The sequence below is a fragment of the Camelina sativa genome, chromosome 12 (genome assembly GCF_000633955.1).
Source record: "Camelina sativa cultivar DH55 chromosome 12, Cs, whole genome shotgun sequence".
NCBI classification, from domain to species: Eukaryota; Viridiplantae; Streptophyta; class Magnoliopsida; order Brassicales; family Brassicaceae; genus Camelina; species Camelina sativa.
In genome coordinates this window covers 10,638,146-10,654,284 of record NC_025696.1, presented here as the reverse complement: position 1 = coordinate 10,654,284, position 16,139 = coordinate 10,638,146, and the positions used below count along the sequence as shown (strand labels likewise).

At 30.8% G+C, this 16,139-nt stretch overlaps 2 protein-coding genes across 2 annotated transcripts; both read left to right on the top strand.

The window, feature by feature from the left end:
* LOC104733371 lies at nt 5,517-6,325 on the top strand. The gene is made up of 3 exons (XM_010452953.1): nt 5,517-5,645; nt 5,750-6,061; nt 6,152-6,325. The coding sequence occupies exons 1-3, from the start codon at nt 5,517-5,519 to the stop codon at nt 6,323-6,325; spliced, it is 615 nt and encodes a 204-aa protein (XP_010451255.1).
* Nucleotides 13,297-16,124, top strand: LOC104733370. Its single transcript, XM_010452952.1, has 4 exons — nt 13,297-13,765; nt 13,858-14,046; nt 15,785-15,863; nt 15,950-16,124. The coding sequence occupies exons 1-4, from the start codon at nt 13,297-13,299 to the stop codon at nt 16,122-16,124; spliced, it is 912 nt and encodes a 303-aa protein (XP_010451254.1).

The following is a 16,139-nucleotide window of genomic DNA, read 5'->3' as shown; positions in this document are numbered from 1 at the left end:
TTATTTTAAAGTTAAAGCGATAATAAAAACTAGAGATATTGACCTAATTACGAAATCTAAAATTAGTTTAAAGTTATTCTGATAAATCGTAAAGAAAACATAATTTAGTCTTGGACTTTAAAGTTATTCTCATAAATCTTAAAAAATATGGTATGCAATGTTTGATATATAGTTCCTATATTCATTGAATGATATATTTTTACAAATATTTAAAACTTTTGAAAATCGTAAGTTTCTTAAAATATTAGGTAAATAATTTAAGTTTATGTAAATTTACAAATATATGGTGATTACCGAGAATGAATATATACCATCGAATTTATCTAATGGTAAGTAATATTGAGTTTTGATAATATCATAAATATACAATTTCCAAAAAAAAAAAAGATAATGTATATATAGATATATTTTTCCGGTTACAAGTTGAAAAAATCAAGATCGTAGGTTTAGTTTTACTNTACAAGTTTTACCATAAATTTTTATTCTCTTTTATAAACATGGCATGCCTGCTGTTCGATCCCATTAAAAAAAAGAATGGAAAGAGAGACTATTTTTACGATGTGGAAGACCTAAACCCTTTTGTTCATGAGTGGACGATTAACGTCAAAATACTGAGGAAGTTTGAGGTGTGCCACCCTAATTTTAAATCATCTGACTTGATTATAGTCGATGATAAGGTAATTTCACATTATGTATCCCGTATGATAAATTTCAAACAAAAAAATCATATTATGTTGCTTATATATTTTTTAATAATATAGGGTAAAAAAATTCAAGTGATGATGCGTCCTCCTTATCGTGACATCTTTTTAAACGATATTGAAGAAGGTAACTGGACAACGTTATCAAGATTCTCACTAACCATTGTTGATGGTGTTTTTAAGTTAACTGATCATCGTTTTATGATACATTGGGGAGACAAAACATGGTTTAAAAAAATTCATCCTTTGTCTTTCAAGCAGTTTTATTCTTTTGTATCATTTAATGATATAAAAGAGGGAAATTAGACCCTGATCATTGTGTAGGTGAGATTAAAATAATTATATAAATTTTTTAAAGAAATACCGGAAAAATAATTTCTAATGCAATTCTTATGAACAGACATAATTGGAAGAGTGTACACTGTTGGAAATCGTTTTGATGAAGGTCCTCCATATAAAGAATGGGATGAGTTGTACGTCGTTTTGGAAAATATTGAGTAAGTTGTTCTATTAACGAAATATGATTTAATAATACAACCGTGTTCGTTAATGACTCTAATTCTACATAACGTGTTAATGACTCTAATTCTACATAACGTATAATTGTAGGTTTGAACGATTATCATGTCGTTTACCAAAAGACTACGCGAATGTCTTTTTCAATGACTGGATACATTGTGATTTTGATATCATATGTGTGTTACGTTTTGCCAAACTTGAGAATATCAAAGGTTTGAATTATTTATACATGCTGGAAATATTATTGTTTATAATTGAAAATATGTAAATTAATTATTTATTGTTAATGTAGATACATGGATGGCAACAACGGTACACAATTGTACAATGGTCATGATCAATCCTGTATGTTCTCAAGTCACGCGGATGTTTGAGGATTTTGCCTTAATGGAGAACTGATATTGATAATAATTAATGTGTATTTTGATATATCATAAAATAGTTATTATATTTGAGCTCGGCCTTTAATATGATTTTTAAATTTATGAAATAACCGTTTTAGTGATTATCATATAAAAATCTTATTTTGAAGAAATTCTCAGCGAGATTTGTATTAATAATATTAATAGATTATTTGACTTTAAGATTGAATGGGTTTAATTTAAATAATTTGAAACTGAGCATTACAATTATAGTATGATCTAATCAAAGAATTCTATTGTATTAGATATATATATATATATAGGTATCTAATTATGTTATTTATGGATAACTAATTATGTTAATTACATAAAAATATGTAGATAATATAAAATATAACTATGAAAATAAAAATATTTTTTTAATAAGCTTTGCAGTCAGTATAAATTAATGAATATTTTAATTTTTATCATGCGGAAATTTTGGTGGTTATAACATAATTTGGAATGTAGATATCTGAAAATATTGAATACTTTTACAAAATAGAAATTTTATAAAAATGACGGGAAACATGACAATAATGAATTACTAATTTATGATTGTTTTACAAAAACCATTAAAGTTTTCACGATGATAAATATAATGAATATTTGACAATATCTTTAGATGTAAATATTTGAAAACAGATTTATGTATTATGTATGTATAAATTCGTTTGACAGACAAAACTCTCTAAGAATTCTTTGAAAAAAGTTTACTATGGCTAACCTCCTATCCAACGCTATTAAAAAAAAGTTCGGGAAGAGAGACTATTTTTTCGATGTGGATGACCTAAACCCCTTCGTTCATGAGTGGAAAATTAACGTAAAAATTCTGAGGAAATTTGAGTGTCGTCATCCTCTTTTCAAGTCAACAGACTTAATCGTAGTAGATGAGAAGGTATATTTATATTATATAATGTTTTATAAATTTAATATTAATTATATTTACTTATGTATAACGTTTACGTAGGGTACAAAAATCCATGTATTGATGGGTTCTCCTTATCGTGACATCTTTCTTAACGATTTGTTAAGTTTAAAGTGCTTGATTAGTTAAATTATTGTATAAATTTTCGTAGATCTTATCGGAAGAGTCTTTAGTGTTGGAAATACCATGGAACAAGGTCCACCATACAAAGAATGGAATGAGTTATTCGTTGTTCTTGAAAATATTGAGTAAGTTGCTCTAAATTATTGAGCTTTCTAATTTAAATTTCAATGATTTGAGAAGTACTCAGTGATGATAAATTGTAGGGGTGAACATTTCTCATGTCGTTTACCAAAAGACTACGCGAACAGCTTCTATGACCATTGGATACATCGTGACAATGATATTATCATATGTGTATTACGTTTTGCCAAGCTCGAAAGTAATAAAGGTTCGGACCATTTCTTTCTGATAAATCTATAATTGCTTTTTTAATAAAAAGTTAACTAATAATCAAATTTTATTAATGTAGATACATGGATGGCTACCACAATGCACAATTGTACCAGTGTCATGATCAATTCTCCATGTCCTCAAGTCACACAGATGTTGGATGCCTTTGCTGATATGGAAATTTGAAATTGATTTTTTAAAGTGCATGACTTTTATACTTCATATTTATAAGATAAAAATAATACTTTAATCCTCTATGATAATGTGATTGGATTTTAATTTGCTTTATAATATTATTCAATTATTAATTAATTCATAAAACGAAAACTATATTATATTAATTACCTTTTGTATTCAAAATAGACATCCCCTCTTATTTTTACATATTCATGAACCTTTCAATTATGTAGTTAAAAGGTGTGGATGGTAACACCCCTTCGAGTCAATACTTTTTATGCAACCATTAACACCTTATAAATTCTTATAGTCGATTTTAAAAACTTTAAACCAAACTACTGTCTTTTCAACTTCTTCGTTTCACTCTCTTTCTAAACTTCTCTCTAACTAAAATACTTTTTTTTAAGACAAAAAAAAATTAATGGCGAGATTTGTGATGCTCGACAAATTGTGTCCTTGGACAATGGGATGGAAGATTCGTGTCAAGGTTTTCCGTTCATGGAGAGTGAGAGATCGCTCAAATGATGTGTCGTCAGAACTAATCTTGGTAGACGAAGAGGTATGTTATACAGAATTATTTCGTTGTTACTTCATATGTATTCGTGTGTCTAAATACTTTGGTTAATCATTCTCTGAATTAGGGTACATTTGGACATGCTACTATCCTGGCATCACTCAATGGTGTTCCGGAATTCAAATTGTCGGAGGATCGAACTTATGTTATAGAGAAGTTCGAAGTCAAGAATGAAAGAGAACAGATCCAGAAAACTAAAAACGGTTATCGGATCTTCTTCACAGACAAAACTATAATCAGTTTTGCAAGAGATCCTATCATTTGCAAATCTTTTAATAATCTAGATTTTAAACGTGTTTATGATAATGCGTTTCATGGAAGATGGCCTTACGGTAAATCGGACTTTATAATGGATTGTTTTATAAAAGATTAATTTGTTATTTTTAATCTAATATTATTCGTTTTTATGGCAGTTAATCTGATTGGATGCATCACCAATATGGGTGAAATCAATAGTTTCAAAAAAGAAGATGGTGTCTATCGTTGGAGCTTGATGGATCGCTACATAAAATTCACTATCGAGTCGATTGAGTAAGTTTATATATGAATAGTAATATTTTTAAGAACTGTTTTAAGTGCTTGATAAAATACGTAGATTGACATTATTATATCAACAAACCTTTTTCCAAAGGGGATATGTACTTGACTGCTTCGCAACAGGAGTCTATGCCAATCATATGTTCAAAACTTTCAAACTGCGTAACAGGAAGAGGGTCTGTCTGTTCAAGATGTGGAAAGCAGTAAGATTCGGAGGTGAATATGTTTGTTTATAGATAATTAGTTTAGTAATTCAGAACAGTTTATTATGATAATGAATAATTTGTTTATTTAACATCGGTAATGCTAGATGATAATGTTCTCCTAACCAACGGCGATGGATGCTCGGAGATTGTCGAGGACCCGAAGAGTGCGGATTTTGCAGACTACATGTTCATGTAAGTCAGAGATTTACTTTGAATGGTCTTTTGATTATATATTTTAGAAATATGTGGATGTATCTGACTAACTTTAAATATTTAGGTACAATTACGTTGATCATGGTGAGTCAAGAATCAAAGATTTGGATGATACCGACTATAGGTTCGATTTAGACCTAAGGTAATAGTAAAATCTTACTTTATTTGATTAATGATTAGTTGATATGAAAAAATACTGATTAGAATTTATCCTTCTGCAAAATACAGAGATTCACTTGACTCCTATATTCATCTTGCTGTTGAGGACTCCTTTGAGAAGCATCGAAGACCTTATTGATAACTATGCTCAAAACCGTTCTTCGAAGTTCCGTATTTTTTGAAAATTATTGAAAAACACTTTTGTTAGTTTATATTTGATGATTTTTTGGGATTTAATAAATTAATTAAAATATTATTTTTCTGGATTATTATTAAATTTAGTTAGTTGCAAATTTTAACATATAGAGATTTGTTTAATTAAAACTCTTAAAGACCACTATTATAATTTACAAAATAACATTTATTTTAATAACGATATATGGTAATTTACAACTGCTTAATGAATTTCATTAAATCTGAAAGAGTAAAAAAATGTTAAATATACTTTTTTAATAATGATAATAAGAATATCGAGAATATTCATAAATGATATGTTTACATTCCTCATCATTATCGTTTTAACAAAATAAAGTAAGAAAATATTCTAAAAAATCAAAAAATCAAGTCGGTTGTATAACATCTCTATAAATATTGTTCCGCTAATGTGTTTATGAGTTGTATGCTCAGTTCAATATGACTTCTAAAAAGATGAACGTTCGACCTTTTGTTCAGTTAGACAATCTCAACCCTGCTTTAGACCATCAAAAGATAAGAGTCTGTATCATAAGACTTTGGAAATCATTCAAGTCCCTTCAGATGGTCTTCGTTGATAGTGATGTAAGTTCTAATTTAAAATTGAAACGTCATGTTTATTTGAATTATCTAAAATTTTTTTAGAGAATCTGGATAATAGTTTTGTAACTTCAAATCGTTATATATAGGGTACAAGGATACATGCATCTATTGAAGATGGTTTGGTCAGCAGGTTTCAAAACCAACTCGCTGTCGGCGAGTCAGAAATAGTCGACACGTTCAGCTTAGTCGATTATGATAGTAGTTATAACACAAGTTCTTTGGGATTTAAAATCGTCTTTTATAGAACCACTGTTGTGAAACCATGTGATGAATTCCCAGTTCGTGTTCCAAAAAAATATTTTCAGGCGATTACAATCGAGAATTTAAAAAGCGGCAAGTCTGCTTATGTTGTCGAAAAGTTTTGGGAAAAGGAAGACATGGTTGTGCAATTTGGAAAGGTATTAAAGTAAACAAAAAAGAACAAATATCCATAATACCATTATGAATTTTATATTTTTAAAATCTCAATGTATATAATTTCAATGTAGGAACTATATGGAAGGAATGAACTTTCGAATAATTCTTTGGATCTCGACGACCATAAGTTGCAAATCGCACCAGCTGAAATGAATTTGACTTCATCTAAGAGAGATCATACAGACAGCAATGTTGGAACGACTGGGGGTCATAGCATGATGACAAGGAAAAAAATCAAAAACTGAACCTCGAGATTGAAAAAGTTGCGTCATTTCAAAACATGATATTGGTTAATTTTTATTTTCAACTTTTTTTTTTATTTTTTGAATTGAAAGTTTTTATTATTTTGGACAATTAAGAACGCTTTCAAACATCTTAGCGTGTTTGTATTTGTCAAACTTTAATTTTATCAATTACTATAATTATGTTACAATAAACAAATATTTAAGGTATATTTAATATAAGTAAAATAAGTTCATACTATATTATCATTTGGTAAATAATAATGGTTAGGATATCTCTAAACCCCAACCCAAATCTTTTTAAACATAAATCAGAATTCCATAAGTAACGATAATATGTTAAAAATAAAAGGCCAAATTTAATAATTTGAATATTCAATATGAGAATCTAAGTAAGTGACCATTAACGAATATGTTAACAATACTTTTATATTAAAAAACTTAAAGGTAATCCTGATTATTTTTCTTATTCAGTACGAAATTTTAGGAAACATAATATTATCAAATGTGAAAACTCAACTTCTACATGTTATATATATATATATATATATAAGTCTTATTAATTTACCATGTCAACTAGAAAAAAAAAAAAAAAAAACTGAATTAATTTTTAAGTTCTTGCTTTTTGACGTATAAGGTAAAACAAAAATCAAGCTTTTCACTATTTTGTATTATTGAAATTACATTCACATGTTTCAAATGTATACGTGCAGAATCATATGAAACGTTTATCTGGAGTTTGTCGAACCACCAAGAAAAGATCAGGACCTGATGAAGATGCGCTCCGTTCGCAAATTCAACAAGAACAATTTGTTTCCTTTTGTGAGGATCGCATTGCGGAACCAGTTAAAAAAAAGTCAGGAAAACCAGAAAAGAATCAATTTCTTCTGAAAATAACTCATTGGTGCATCTTGACGTTCAAAATACCGTTGTTGACGGTGAAAATAGTATTTTGAAATCAAAGAACAAGAAATCTCAATTTCAATCCTGGATGGAATACAATGTCATGCCTAACAATGAGCCAATCTACACATATGATAAGGATGTTAATGGATATTTCTGGTGTGTGAAGAACAAGAGATATGTACGCAAAGATCTATCATGAAAAAGATAGACTTTAGAATGTTGTTTTTGGATTTTAATTTTAGATTTTAATATTCAATAACAATCACTACTGTTATTTCTGATTATCATCACGATGTTATTATAATTCGTTATGTTTTTAAAAGTGATTTTATCACTTTTTAATGTTTAACAAATGTTAGTTTTATAACATAATGAAATTATCTTCCTAATTAATAAAAATTATGATATGACAATTCAGCGGAAAGTTTGTTAATAGTAGAATGTTAATTATGAAAAAAAAAATTAGTTTGACATGTTTTAATAAATATGATATAAAATTTGAAAATATAAAAATAAAAGTAAATTTTCAGTAATGACCCGATAATGATCTACAATATTATGGAAATATAACAAAAAAAAAATATATATATATATATATATATTGACAAAGATCAAGAAAGTAAATTTCAAAAAAAATCGTATTAGAGATCTCCATACATAATAGAAAGATAAATAACATATTTTTTTAAAAATATTCAAAAAAGTTAAGATGATATATAGATACATATGTCAATATTTGTATATATCAATAATTAGCACATTTTAGATGGCATCATATATACGGCACCATCTTCCAATATAAACAAACCTAACAGCTAGCGAAATTTAGAATAAAATAGTCAGAATTACACGATTATATGAATTCTTGATCGTACTTTGAAATTCATTTTGCAGATTACTACACTTGACGTATTATAATGAGACCTTCAAAGATTCCATATCGGAGGAAGAATGTAACGACACATGCCGTCTCTAGAAAACGTACAGACATTTTATATTCTTTACATTAAGATATATGTTACATTCAAAACTAATAGATTGCACGTAACAACATTATTAAATTACAGGTGTTAGTTCTACGATAAATCTTCCTGCTTTTACGAATGCACTGAATTTTCAGAATCCTGATCCACATAAGATGGCAAGGTTGAAAAGAATGCAAATACTGAAGTCTAAACGTGCACAAAGGAAGAAAAAAGGTAATATGTTCGGGAAGGGATTTCAAAATGAGTATATATCTAAAAAAAATATATATAAATGCTAAAACTAATCCAATGGTTACCTTTGCAGAAAATTTCCTTCTTCCCGGATTACACGAAGATTTCGCATGTTTCGTCGCAACTGATTCGGATACGAACGATGAAAGTGATTCAGACAGCTCTACTGATGGGATTTCATTCGATACTAATGAAAGCAATGCGACATCTGAGATGTTTCTTGGCTTTCCTCCCATAAAAGCTAAGTTATTAAATAATGGTATATCTCGATGCATATCTGAATCGTTATACCACTGTTTTGTAAATAAGTATGTATATCTAACATATATTTAAAATAATAATTTTTTTAAAAAATGTATATGTAGGTGTGCGGAGAAAACTATCATCGTATCGGTGATATCTTGCCAGAACCTGGAAAGGAACCAATGTTTTTGCAATTGTATATACATGACGTATGTAACGAGATAACTAATAGAATTTCTGCATTTAGGTAATTATATATATTCATAAATATGTATTTAAATATTTTCCATATCTTAATTATTTGTTAAATATCTTTAGCATAATTTGATGTATCTACTAATCATTATTAATATTAATTTTTGTGTTTTGTTGTTGATATAGATCATTAGGATCTTCTGGAGATTTAAAACATGAGATTGATAGTCATAATCCGCATGTTCAGGCGTTTAGATCGGCACGTGAAAGATTTAATATGGAAGAAGGTAGCGAAGGTCTGCGATTAATCTTACCTTCAGAAAGAACTACTGATGCAAGAACTCATAATCTTCCTACCAGTAAAGAGGTGGCTGCTTTAATACCCGGAGATTTTACAGTTGATGTGAATAAGCGTGACATTGTTATAGAAAGTCGTTCGGGTAATTTACAGAGAATAAGTGAGCTTCATCCTGCATACTTGCCTTTACAGTACCCATTGTTGTTCCCTTATGGTGAAGATGGTTTCAGATTAGGCATCGGTATAGGTTTCATAGATACCCGTGGACGTAAAAGGAAAACCGTTACCATGAGGGAATTTTATGCGTATAGAATATTTGAAAGATATGAAGAGTCTTCGACTATTGTTATGGCAGGCAAATTATTCCAGCATTTTTTAGTCAATGCATTCACTACCATCGAATCGAACAGGTTGAACTACATTGGATGAACCAAAGCAAACTCCGAACTGAAAGAGTCGATAAGATAATTGAAGCTGCTGAAAAAGGACATGAAGACTTGCACAACATGGAAAAAGAATATTTATTCCGTCATCGTTTACGGGTGGAAAGAGATATATGATGCAACATTATCTTGACGCCATGGCTACTTGCAAATATTTTGGATTTCCTGATCTTTTTATAACTTTTACATGCAACCCAAGGTGGCCTGAAATAGATCGTTATCTAGCAAGGCATCGTCTTAGTAAAGAAGATAGACCTGATATATGTAGTCGAGTTTTCAAGATGAACTTGATAGATTAATGGATCAAGTAAGAAAGGAAAAAACTTTTGGTATCATAAATTCTAGTATGTATTAAATAAATTTTTATTATTATTATTTATATTAGTTTTGGAAAAAAATAACTTATTAATGTTTTTTTAAAAATGTTTATATTGTTTAATAAATTTCAGCGATGTATACAATAGAATTCCAGAAGAGGGGTCTGCCTCATGCACACATGATTCTGTTTTTACACCCAGACAATAAGATGCGTACATCAGACGACATTGATAAATACATCAGCGCTGAGATTCCTGATAAAGAGGTGGATAAGTATTTGTACGAAGTTGTTTCTGATGTGATGATCCATGGTCCGTGTGGTCATATGAATAGAGATAGTTTATGCATGAATAATGGGCAATGCACAAAATTCTTCCCAAAATCATTCATGGATAATACTGTTGTTGATGATGCTGGCTATCCAATATATAGACGACGAAACGATGGGAGAATCGTGGAGAAAAGAGGTTTTAAATACGATAATAGTTACGTTATTCCCTATAATCGTGATTTATCACTCCGTTTTCGTGCTCATATAAATGTTGAGTGGTGCAACCAGACACGTTCAGTAAAGTATTTGTTCAAGTACATCACTAAAGGTCCGCACTATGTTAGAGCCAAAGTAGGAGAAGAAGATCAAGAAAATGAAATTAAAAAGTTTTTCAATTGCAGGTAATAACTTATTAGGATTGTCAAACATTCTCATATTAAATTATACGTAACAAACTAATCCAAGATTTTTTAGGTATGTATCTGCATGTGAGGCTTCTTGGCGAATCTTTGCTTTCCTGATTTGTTATCGTACTACAGCCGTAGAAAAACTCCCGTTTCATCTTCCAGGACAAGAATTGGCTATTTGCAACCAGGATGATCCAATAGAAGATGTTTTGCACCGTACAACAAATAGAACTTCTAAATTTTTGGGCTGGATGGAATGCAACAAGATTTATCCCCAGGCCAAAAAACTTACGTATGCTGAATTTCCATCTAAATTTGTGTGGAATAAGAGAGAAAAACTCTGGAAGCCAAGGTCAGAGAAACGGAAAAGTTTTGCAATAGGCAGAATTACTTATGTACCGCCTTCTGTAGGAGAAGCCTATTACTTGANCCAGACACGTTCAGTAAAGTATTTGTTCAAGTACATCACTAAAGGTCCGCACTATGTTAGAGCCAAAGTAGGAGAAGAAGATCAAGAAAATGAAATTAAAAAGTTTTTCAATTGCAGGTAATAACTTATTAGGATTGTCAAACATTCTCATATTAAATTATACGTAACAAACTAATCCAAGATTTTTTAGGTATGTATCTGCATGTGAGGCTTCTTGGCGAATCTTTGCTTTCCTGATTTGTTATCGTACTACAGCCGTAGAAAAACTCCCGTTTCATCTTCCAGGACAAGAATTGGCTATTTGCAACCAGGATGATCCAATAGAAGATGTTTTGCACCGTACAACAAATAGAACTTCTAAATTTTTGGGCTGGATGGAATGCAACAAGATTTATCCCCAGGCCAAAAAACTTACGTATGCTGAATTTCCATCTAAATTTGTGTGGAATAAGAGAGAAAAACTCTGGAAGCCAAGGTCAGAGAAACGGAAAAGTTTTGCAATAGGCAGAATTACTTATGTACCGCCTTCTGTAGGAGAAGCCTATTACTTGAGAGTTCTGCTTAATAAAATTCCAGGACCAACAAGCTTTGACTATTTAAAAATAGTCAATGGTGTACTTTATAAAGATTTCTAAGAAGCTTGCTATGCTTTGGGATTATCGGATGATGATAAGGAGTACATTGCAGCTATAAACGAAGCAGGTGAATGGTGTTTTGGCGAATTTTTAAGAAAGTTATTTGCGATCCTACTGCATACAAAGAGTTAACTGTTCCTCTTGAAGTTTGGAATCAAACAAAAGACATCTTGTATGAGGATATTTTGTTTAAAGAAAGGAGAAACAGGAACGATCCAGATATTTCAAAAACTTATTTTCTTTCATGCAAATATTCGTTTTCGAAGGAAAAAAAATAATAATAAAGTGTTTTAAATTTCCTGTGGTAGGTCTAATGTTGTCACGAACTCAGATAGAAAATATATGTTTGACTGAAATAGAACTTATGTTACGATCGAATGGGACGTCTCTTACGGCCTTCGAGAGCAGATGATAGTAGGCTTATCGCAGATGAGAGAATATATAAGCCTCATAAACAAAGGGAGTTATACGATGAGTTGTTACCTATGCTAACTAATGAGCAGAGGCGTGTTTATGAAGAAATTATTCACTCTGTGAATCACAATAAAGGAGGTATGTTTTTTGTCCATGGTTTNCAAGGTCAGAGAAACGGAAAAGTTTTGCAATAGGCAGAATTACTTATGTACCGCCTTCTGTAGGAGAAGCCTATTACTTGAGAGTTCTGCTTAATAAAATTCCAGGACCAACAAGCTTTGACTATTTAAAAATAGTCAATGGTGTACTTTATAAAGATTTCTAAGAAGCTTGCTATGCTTTGGGATTATCGGATGATGATAAGGAGTACATTGCAGCTATAAACGAAGCAGGTGAATGGTGTTTTGGCGAATTTTTAAGAAAGTTATTTGCGATCCTACTGCATACAAAGAGTTAACTGTTCCTCTTGAAGTTTGGAATCAAACAAAAGACATCTTGTATGAGGATATTTTGTTTAAAGAAAGGAGAAACAGGAACGATCCAGATATTTCAAAAACTTATTTTCTTTCATGCAAATATTCGTTTTCGAAGGAAAAAAAATAATAATAAAGTGTTTTAAATTTCCTGTGGTAGGTCTAATGTTGTCACGAACTCAGATAGAAAATATATGTTTGACTGAAATAGAACTTATGTTACGATCGAATGGGACGTCTCTTACGGCCTTCGAGAGCAGATGATAGTAGGCTTATCGCAGATGAGAGAATATATAAGCCTCATAAACAAAGGGAGTTATACGATGAGTTGTTACCTATGCTAACTAATGAGCAGAGGCGTGTTTATGAAGAAATTATTCACTCTGTGAATCACAATAAAGGAGGTATGTTTTTTGTCCATGGTTTCGGAGGTACTGGAAAAACTTTTATGTGGACTATTCTTGGTGCTGATATAAGGTCTAAAGGTAATATCGTTCTTAATGTTGCTTCAAGTGGTATAGCTGCTTTGCTTTTGGAAGGTGGTAGAACGGCTCATTCAAGATTTGGTATTCCAATCAATCTTAATGAATATTCTGTGTGTTCGATAAATGCTGAATCTGATCTTGCTGATTTAATTAGAGAAGCAAAGCTCATAATATGGGACGAGGCTCTGATGATGAACAAGCTTTGTTACGAAACTTAAGATAGGAGTTTGCGAGATATAATGAAGTGTGACCAGATTTTTGGAGGTAAAGTTGTTGTGTTAGGAGGTGATTTTAGACAGATTTTGCTAGTTATTACGGAAGGAGGAAGGGTAGCGACAGTTTTAGCATCTATCAACTCATCTGTTCTTTGGAATAGTTGTAAAGTTCTTAAACTTACCAAAATTTTGAGACTTCACAAAGCACGTAATAGTATGGATGCGGGTGCTCTTGCTACTTTTTCTAAGTGGCTTCTTGATATTGGGGATGGCAAAATTAACGAGTCAGATAGTGGGGATGTGGAGATAGAAATTCTGGATGATTTGTTGATTAATATAAGTGGAAATCCTATTGAAGCAATAGTTAAAGAGATCTACGGAGAACAATTTACAAGGAGAACTGACCCAAATTTCTTTAGTGAAAGAGCTATTCTAAGTCCAAGAAATGACGATGTTGATAAGATAAATCAGTTTATGCTTTCTAAGCTTCCAGGTATGCAAATTAAATATGGTATAGAAATTTACTTTTTAAAAAATATTTTAATATTCAAAACATATACAAATTTGTAAATTTTTTATTTACAGGTGAGGAGAGACAATATCTTAGTTCTGATAGTATTGAAACGTCTGATACAAGCGGACTTGATGATATGATCTACACTCAGGAATTCCTAAACAGTATTTCAGGACTGCCAAGCCATGTTTTGACTTTGAGAATTGGAGCACCTGTCATGTTGCTAAGGAATATAGATCCTAAGGGTGGTTTATGTAACGGTACGAGGCTAATTATTACTCAGATGGCCAAACATGTAATCGAAGCAAGGATCGTGACAGGAAAAAAGGTTGGTGATCGAGTACTTATCCCTAGAATGTATGTTAGTCCACCTGATGCAAAGTTTCCCTTTCGTATGAGACGACGACAGTTTCCTATTACCGTGGCGTTTGCAATTACTATAAACAAGAGTCAGGGTCAGACGCTAGAACATGTTGGATTGTTTCTGCCGAAACCGGTTTTCACACATGGACAGCTTTATGTTGTCTTCTCTCGAGTCACAACCAGGAAAGGATTGAAGGTGTTAATTACAGATAAAGATGGGAAATGCCAGAATAAAACACTTAATGTTGTTTTCAAAGAGGTTTTTGAAACTGTTTAATTATTATGTTTGTAATTGAAATTTTGATTTGGATTTTAAATTAAAATTTATTTTATACATTTTATAGAATTAGTTATACAATTTTTTTGGATCTTAAAAATACAATGTGACTCATAATACTCTTTATAATTATATGTAATATAACTAAAATGGTGGTATTGGTATGTAATTTAATATAGAATATATTAACGTAATGGTAAAAAAATATATTGTTGACTGTATGCTAAAGTCTAAATTTTAACAATTAAATCTCAAACACTTTTAACTTATAAACTTGCATCATGTCTATAAAAAATAAATTATGTCTTTCATTTGTTATCATAATTTAAATAATAATATATAATAGTGAAAAAAATAGAGGTGGTACGCTACAACGTTAATACGCATCGTTTAATCGTGCCTCTTTGTTTTCTTACAGTTCCGAAATCCCCTTTTTGTCTCCGACAACTGAGAGAAAACAGTAAAACCCTAATTCGATAGAATCATGAATATCGATTATATTTCTGAACTTCATCCGGGAAGAACCAACTGGTGTATCCAAGCCAAGGTCTTGAATTCTTGGTATGTCTACGAATTTTTCAGCAAACGGGTTCTTCTACTTGTGGACAAAAGGGTTAGAGAATTTTTCAAATGATAAATTTTACTTAAATTTGTTATTTTAAGAGTCTTATCTATTAGATCACTAACACAATTTTTATTAAAATTTGAAGGGTGACACAATTGAGGTGGCCTTTGTTCCAACAACACTAAAAAAGCTCAGGAAGTATATTTATGAGGATAAATGGTATGAGATTAGGACTTTCAAGATCATCAATCCAACCCTTAGAGAGAGGAATACTCATCATCCTTTCCAAATCAAGTTTACGGATGAATCAACCATGATTCAGTTAGAATCAGCAAATTCGAAAAATTACTTCCGATTTGAAGATTTGGGTGATATATATCGTTCAAGAATCCATCATCCCATCTCTTTTGGTACATTTTTAATATACGGTTTATAATAATTTCAATTATACCCTGTGGATAAAGATTTTTACTATCTTTGTGTTGGTTAATCTTTAGACTTTTAAGAATTTTGGAACTTTGTGAATTGGTCCCTCCCATATAAAGTACAAATAGAACTTTTACATAAGCAGTTAAAACTGGATGATAGATTTAGAATCAATTATTCATAGATATTGCTATCTTTGTGTTCGTAAATCATTATACTTTCAGAATTTTGGAACTTTGTAAATTGGTTCCTCCAATATAAAAGTACAAATAGAACTTTTAAACTAAATAGTTTTATGTAAATGATAGATTTGGACACAATTACTCATCTTTTTGGAATAAAAAATGACTTTTTTGGCAAAAAATAGATGTTTGTGGATGTGTAGTAGCTGTAACGGACAACAGAGAACATGCTGGTGAAGTTGTTTTCATGTTATTAAATGGCAGGTAAGACACATTTATTCCACATATCATGTTGCTAATAGTTTTAATTCTCACTCTTTATAAAATGTTTCTACTATCTTCATCTGTAGGAATGAATCTATCAAGTGCCGTGCAGTAAACAACTATGCTACCCTTTTCATGTATTCATGGGAGTCGTCAGGATGCCATCTCACATATCGTAACGAACCGGTGTTTTGTGTACTGCGTTTCTGGAGGGTTGGAGAGTATGAAGGTATGACTATTAATAGCACTTACAAGTTTTAATAAATGTTAAAGACT